The following is a 7550-nucleotide window of genomic DNA, read 5'->3' as shown; positions in this document are numbered from 1 at the left end:
AAACTTCAAAGGAACTATGGACAAATGTAAAAACAAAGTATTTAAGAGTGGAATGGAGCATGATTGTGAATTCATAGTTACCCCAGAAAAAGAGGAAGTATTCTGGGCTCTGAAAACACTGTTCGATTATTATTATAACGGGGATGTTATGAGAGAACACTTAAGAGAAGGGGAAAAGGATTGTCATAATGTGTACTATAGGTATTTACAAAAAGCACAATTTGCCTACAAAATTATGAAGCGCGCCTGCAAAGGGGATAACAGTGGAAATCAGGAGTGTAAAGAGTTTGAAAAAATGTATGAAAAATGTAAAGAAGTACAGAACTCGGCTCCAGAATGTAGGGTGACAAGTGCACCAGGGGAACCATGTGGAGGCGGTACCAAATGGGAAACGGTTGCATTACCTCCAGCAGATGAGGTATCCCCCTCTGGAAGCAACACTACCACCAGCATTGTTGTACCCTCTGTAATTACATTAGTAGGAATACCAGCAGCTGTCGCTTTCTTCCTTCATAAGGTAATTACTACTATGAGACACTTAAAAGTATATAAATAATAATAACATTCTATTAAATATATACCCTTTTTTTTTTTTTCTTTAAAAAAAATAAATATAAGATGAGCTCCATTATACACATGTACTACACACATCCCCCCCTCCCCTTTCCTGCTTTCTTTATTCCTTCTCTCATCCTTTCTTCCTTCTCATTCGTCCCTCCTCTCTCCTTCTTTTTTCCTTCTTAGTATGATCTTCTACCTTCTACAATAAAGAACTTCCTCGGAAGCAGCAGCAATAGAGGACGAAGAAGGAAAGGACGATCAATTAAACATGACTTTGATGCCTCTACAGAAAAGACATACACACTATATTCAACAATAGAAGCGTCAACAGTAGCAGATTCAGCGTCCACCTTTACAGATGAATCTACCGTATATAATGGTGGTAGGCCACCATCTGGAAGAAGAGGGGCTAATAATGGAAGGACACAGCGAAGAAATATACGTTATCAACGTATGTGACGTTTCATTGTATGTAACAACACATTGTGGAATATACCATTAAATGTGTAATGTTCCCTCTCTACCTCTTCGGAAGGGTGATATAAAAAACACTACGCACACAGTTCATAGTGTACAAGGTTACAATGACATCATCTTCCCTCCTTTCTTCCTTCTTTTTTTTTTTTTTTTTTTTTTTGTAAGAACACTCTCTTTTTTTAAGACACATTTTTTTTTTTTTTGCGGAGGAGAAGAGCAGCAGACACATGTGTGACATGGTGTAAAAATTTGTGTAATTGTACACACAGTTCCGTTCTTTTTTTTTTTTTTTTTTTGGTAAGAACACACTTTTTTTACGCGGAGGAGAAGAGCAGCGCATAAGTGATACATGTGATCTGCTGGTGGGCACTAGAAATGGACAACTTTCCGTGCAAAAAAAAAAAAAAAGCAGTAAAAGCAGTGTAAGCCAAGCCCCCCTTCTTTTTTTGGCAATAAGCCCCCTGTTGTTTTTTTTTTTTGGACAATTTCTCCTGTGACAAATTTATAATTAGCGCATTTTTTTTTCTTTTTGGACAATTTTTTTTGACTAATATTATACTTGCACTTTTCTGCGGCAAATTTATATTAGGGCATTTTTCTTGACAACTTCATTTAGAACATTTTTTTTTTTTGCAATTTTTTCTCTGTGACAAATTTATATTAGAGCATTTTCTTTTTCTTTTTTTGCACTTAATATGGTTATTAAAGCTGTAGCTGAACCGAATGCACCTTGGAAGTGAAAAAAAAAAAAAAAAAAAGTAAAAAAAGAGGTGATAAGAACAGAGTGGGAAAAAATACAAGTGTGCCAAGCTTAGGGATGCGAGAAAATGTTTAAGTCGTTATATGTTCATATGCGCGATCGAGTGAGCGAAGGGGGGTATGTGACGTGGGTTAGCTAGAAATACGTGTGTACATGCCGCCCGCCGGTGGCTACAAAAAAGGTGTTTTCTTTTTTTCTTCTTCTTCCTCTTCTTCCCGTTGAGGGGAACGCCTCCCTGACAGAATACGTTATGCAGAGGTATGCACGCATACCATTTTCATACAATTGTGTGTGTTCACCACCCGCGTGCATACGCACATAAGCGCATAGGAGAATACATGTTAGTGTCATGCCATTGTATATGTAAGCTTCTAGCCTTTAGGATAGGTCGCATCATTTTGGAGTCATTTATTTTTTGCGTTCCATTTACCCGCTTTTCTTCTCGCGTTTGGTTTTATCGCTTTTTTTTTTTTTTTTTTTTTCGTTTTACGTTTTGGGGGATTTCTTTACCTCCTTCTACGCGCCGTACACCACGCGTCCCGTTTCAATTTCGCGCTTTTTCCATTTCCAAGGAGGTGACAGGTATGCATACAATAATACAAGTGCGTACATATGATAAAAATTTCTTTTTCCCTTCCACCCGTTAATTTTTTTTTTTTTTCTGCCAGTTTTTTTTCCTCTTCTGTTAAATTGAACAAGGTCTACTTAATGGTACATACGAATTAGTTTTGCAGGATTTGCATTACCGTATCATTTGAGCAATTATGAGGAGTTCTCATTTAAGGACGAAATAAATGCTACTTTGTATATAAACCCTCATTTATGCTTTTTAGCGTTTTCGTGTTTGCGTGTTTGCGTGTTTTGATTGTTCGCGTGTTTGAGTGCTTGAGCGTTTGTGCTTTTATGCGCTTATGGATGAATCAATCATGTGTTTTTTTTTTTCGCGCTTTCACTTTATCATTCTATTACCTTTTCATTTTTTTACTGTTTATTTTTCCCTTTGATATAATTTAAATAGACCCTCTATAGTCACCCATTCGAATTTCTTTCCCCTCTTCCTTTTTACTTTTTCCATTTCGCCTTTTCATTCCCCTTTTTACTTTGCCTTTTCATTTTCCATTTCCTTCTTTTTTTTGTCATTTTTTTTTTTTTTCTTTCACCACGTTCGAGTTCAGTTAATTCATTAAAGAGCTTTCATCCCCTTCTCTTCCCCTTCAGCAGCTTATATCCATAAGCATCATATGTTCGTATGAGCGCACGAACACGAATGAAGGCGCGTTTGTTCGCATCAGCATACGTACGTTTGAGCGTATGGGCATACACTTATCGCGATAAGTAAATTTATATACGGTATGCATTATATGGCATATGTAATCATACCTTACGGATTTCCCCCCTTTTTTTTTAACCATATGCTACACAGCATTTAATGTAAGCGCTCCTTTTGATGCGCCCCTTTCCATTTCACCGCGCTGCCACGTATAGCCCTGTTGCTTTTGCAATATAATTTCGGGGAGTTATTTTATTTTTTTCTTAACCCCCACCTTTCTTTCCCAATCAAGTAATTAAAGCTCGCAACTGCAGCTACTGTAGGTAGTTGCACTCACGCTGACATGCATATGCAGGAATGTTTTAAGCGTAACTGTGCGTACATGTATGAACCCGTATCGTAATCTGTCGTGCGGGGAGAAAACATGAACGCATTGCTGTTTGCATTCTTTTGTGCATTGTGTACACCCCGTTTTATCACCATTTAGCCTGTTTACCCCTTTTCACCCCTTTTATTCCTTTTTTTATTTTTTATTTGTTATCACCCTTTTAATTTGAACGTGTGTGTGAAGTTGTACATGCTCCCCCGCGCGTTGGGGCATCGTGTATATGTACCTGTTGGCGTGTGTGCATCTACATAGTAGCGCACACAGTATCGTCCACTTGTACGAGGAGGCCATCACAGGCACGTGTCTTATTGTACACCTTTCCATCCTTTGTGACTACATGGGCGTATTTATATTCGTTCCAGCCCGTGTACACCATTAAATTTCCATCTACGCAAAATGAAAAAAAAAAATATCCCCGCGGCCACTAGCTACGGCAAGGTGAAAAGCCGTGTGAACCGTTATGATATGAATGGTTCCTACAATTTTACTGAGTCCAAGAATGGTGGAAAAGTGCCAGGAGGAGGTACTCCGGCGGATGGGAAGAAGAGTCGGGCGGAGGCGCCCCCCGCCGGTAAGGTCGCCAATAGCGCAACGAATAGCACCGTGGTGAGTGGCCCCCAGAATAGTGGCGGAGGAAACCCCCACCATGCGCAGGCGGCAAAATATGTCAAGAACGCCTATCCGTATGATTATAACGCGTACGGCCCGAAGAAAGTTGGAGAGTACAAGGAAAAAATGAAAGGTACCATGGAGGGTGCGGGTCACGGGGAGGATAGTGGTGCACATGGTGACGGGAGGAGTAATCAGGCTTTCACGAACAATGCCGGTGGTACAAAAGGGAATGGGGATAACACCATTGGGTTGAACCCTAGTGGAGCCAATTTGAGTCACGCAAATGGAGGTAGAAGCCAAAACACAGGACGGAAAGGAAATAAGGAGGAAAAACTAAACGAAGAAGTTAGTATGTTGAGAGAAAAAATATGTTTTAAAATGCTCAAAAGTATAGATATATATATCACAGAAATAATCATGAAATCCTCATTTGTGACAGTGTACAAAATGAAGGAAGATGAACTAAAATGGGTTCGAGCGGACATTGAAGGTTTCCTTTATATTGTTAGGAGGTCCATAAAACCAACGTACCGACTTATAATTACAAACAAAAAAAACGAAAATCATTTAGTACAAGACATTCACGGACGTATCAACTTGTCCACAGATCAGAATTATATTTTTTATCGAATACATAATGAAGAGAGTAATTTGAAAAGTACCTACAGCTTGTGGTTTTATAGCACCGAGGAAAAGGAGAAGATATATAATATGCTGAAAGAGTTAGTGGACAGGGGGGAGGATGCTCCTTTCGTCAGTGGTACCGCTAATCAGGGAAACTCGGACATTAGCGGTCCTGCGATTGGCGCCAATGTCGGCTACGTAAACAGTAAAAATATTAACTTTATACTGTCCAAAGGGGAAAATGGCGTTAACGAGGGAACTGCGATAGGAGGAATTATGGGGGCGAAGCCGAATGATTCTTCGTCCAAGAATATGCTAATGAATGGACACGAAGAGGAACTTCCCAAAGGAGGGATGAACCACGCAGGGGTGGTCAGCGGTGGGGATAACAACGTACAGAGAAAGGCAAATGCTAAGAACGTCATCCCCATGATGGCACCAGAAAATGGCAGGGATAACGATTATGAGAAGAATTTTGAATTAATGGGGAATAGTAAGCTAGAGAACTTATATGGAAAGATGAATTTGCCCGCGGGTGAGGGTGGACATATACCCCCAGGAGCTGCCAACGCCATTTATGGGAATTATTTGAAGCACTTATATAAGTCTAGTGGGGGTGGAAGCGGAGGCGTGAATGGGATGGAGGCCATTGGACAGAAAAACAAAATGAAGGATGCGCCTGGGGAGGAAGGCCTCGGTGGATGCGATTCGAATGTGAAAGGGGTGGCGCAACAAAACAACGTCGACTTTAATGACAAGGTTGGAAGGAAATTGCTCTATCTCATTAAGGGGCTACCCATGGAAGGGGAAACGGGCGTCGAAAAGGGAAAGGATAATATGAAAAAGTTACCAGGGAACGATTTTTACGAGGGTAGAAAGAGCGAAGATATGCCAAGGGGTAGTGTAGGTGGAACGAACAACCCTGTTGTGGAACCCAAGGGAGGTGGTGGTGGTGCCGTCCACCCGAATGACAAGGGCAGCGCCATTTCCGGGGGAGAAGCCATCATGAATCTACTGGGGTTGAGCAAGAACGGCGACGTGAAGGAGGACGAGGTGGAGGATAAGAAGAAGAAAAAGAAGAAGAAGGGCGCAAGTGGGGAAGTACCCGCTGGCGGATGTGCAAATGGAAATGCAGTTACGAATGCGAATGCGAATGGTAGTATCAGCGCCGTTGCTAGTGGTGATAGCGCAGGAATGACCCAGATTAGTAACGCGCTTGGCGACAAAGAGTTCGAGGCCAATATGCAAAAGAGAGGGCTGCAGCTTAGGGAAATGCAGATGAGGGAGTTACAATTTAGGGAGATGCAACTCAGGGAAATGCAGCTCAGGGGAATGCAGATGAATGGGATGGTCATGAATGGAGTGCCAATTAACGGCATGCAGATGAATCACCCCCAAGGGAACGACCTGCAGATGCTCCCCCTTTCCGCGGAAGAGATAAACGGGAAGGCCATGAAGTACGCAAAAGGAAAATCAGACTCTAGTGAAGAACGCGTAACCAACAACCACCCAGTGGAGAAAGCCTACCTGGGTAGACCGTCATTTCAGAACAACTCCATCGAAAGTCTGCACAGCAAAGAAGTCGAAGTGAGTAATGGAACTATGGACGATGAGAAAAATATGACCAACGCTTTGCTTGATATTATTAAGCAAAAAGCAGACAGAACGAATCACGTCCTGGGGGGTGACGGTGTAAATTACCACGGGGTTCATGATAGCATTAACGAGTTCAACACAGATTCGTATGACATGCTGTTGAAGATGCAAAGAGCTGGTGGAAGTGGAGAGAGGAGGGAGAAGAGTGACCATCGAGTGACCAACCGGATGGGCAGTCATGTTGGGAGCCATGTTGGAAGCCACCTCGATAAGCGCAGCCACAACAACCCATTTGATGAGGGCGAAATGCCAAGGATGAATAACCACCCTGGGTACAGCCCCCACGATAAGCAGCTGCTCAAGTATGAAGACGAAAGAACGGACAGCTACAGTGGCATGGAGGACTACAAAAACAGGAGCATCCTTCTGAGTAGGAACACCATCCATAACGTCATCAAGGAGACTTTGCAGTCTGACGAGTTTGTTAATTTGTTGTGGAAAAAGTTGGTAACCAGCAAAAATATTATGTAATTTTTTTTTTTTTTTTTTTCAACGTACAAATGGTAGCTGGGTCTGCTGGAGCGTCCAGGCGTGTTGCACATGCGAGTGTGTGTTGATCGTTTGGATTATTTTACCCCACGTAGGTCACTCAAATTAGGTTATTCAAACCATGTTAATATGTTTTTCTTTTCTTCATTATAACGCAATTTATTACCCTTTTTTTTTCATTCTCCTTCTTAATTGCCATTCCGCGCATCACTCTTTTTTTTTTTCATCAAGCGTTGGGTTATGCCAGTGTATATACACAGGACAAGATGTATGTCCACGCATATCCACCCCCGACGTTCCCCACATGTATACACGCGCAGTTCAGGAAAATGCCCACTTCCATTTTTAAGTAAACATGGAGGGCTCATTTGCGCACATCACGATGTGCTACCCACCCATCGTGTTCAGCGCCTGTGTTGCGTTTGCGTTTACGCCTGCGTTTTAACACTACCCTTAATTGTGCGTTTTTTTTTTTTTTTTTGAGATTTATTATCCCCCCACCAACACACAAACAAATGAACACCCTCGCCATGCCGCAGATTGTTCCTTTTTGTTTCACCCATTTTTCAGTTTAAAATTTCACCATCTGTGAATTATTTAATTTTAATTTGATCCTCGGGAAACGAAGAAATATGAGTCAAGTGAGCAAGGTGTGTCCAACACGTGGAATGTAGAATTTTGTGACTTATAGGTGTCCCTTTTCTTTTTAACTT

General features: G+C 41.6%; 1 protein-coding gene across 1 annotated transcript; it reads left to right on the top strand.

Annotated features, from left to right (window-relative positions):
* Window positions 1-3852: 3852 nt before the first annotated feature.
* On the top strand, window positions 3853-6819 carry PCOAH_00013830 (Asparagine-rich antigen; the record flags this gene model as incomplete). The annotated part of the gene is made up of 1 exon (XM_020058192.1): window positions 3853-6819. The coding sequence occupies one exon, from the start codon at window positions 3853-3855 to the stop codon at window positions 6817-6819; it is 2967 nt and encodes a 988-aa protein (XP_019913787.1).
* Between the last annotated feature and the right edge of the window lie 731 nt (window positions 6820-7550).

Source organism: Plasmodium coatneyi, chromosome 6, assembly GCF_001680005.1.
Source record: "Plasmodium coatneyi strain Hackeri chromosome 6, complete sequence".
Classification (NCBI taxonomy): domain Eukaryota; phylum Apicomplexa; class Aconoidasida; order Haemosporida; family Plasmodiidae; genus Plasmodium; species Plasmodium coatneyi.
Note: the sequence above shows the minus strand (reverse complement) of the source record. Positions and strands in the feature narration are given on the sequence as shown.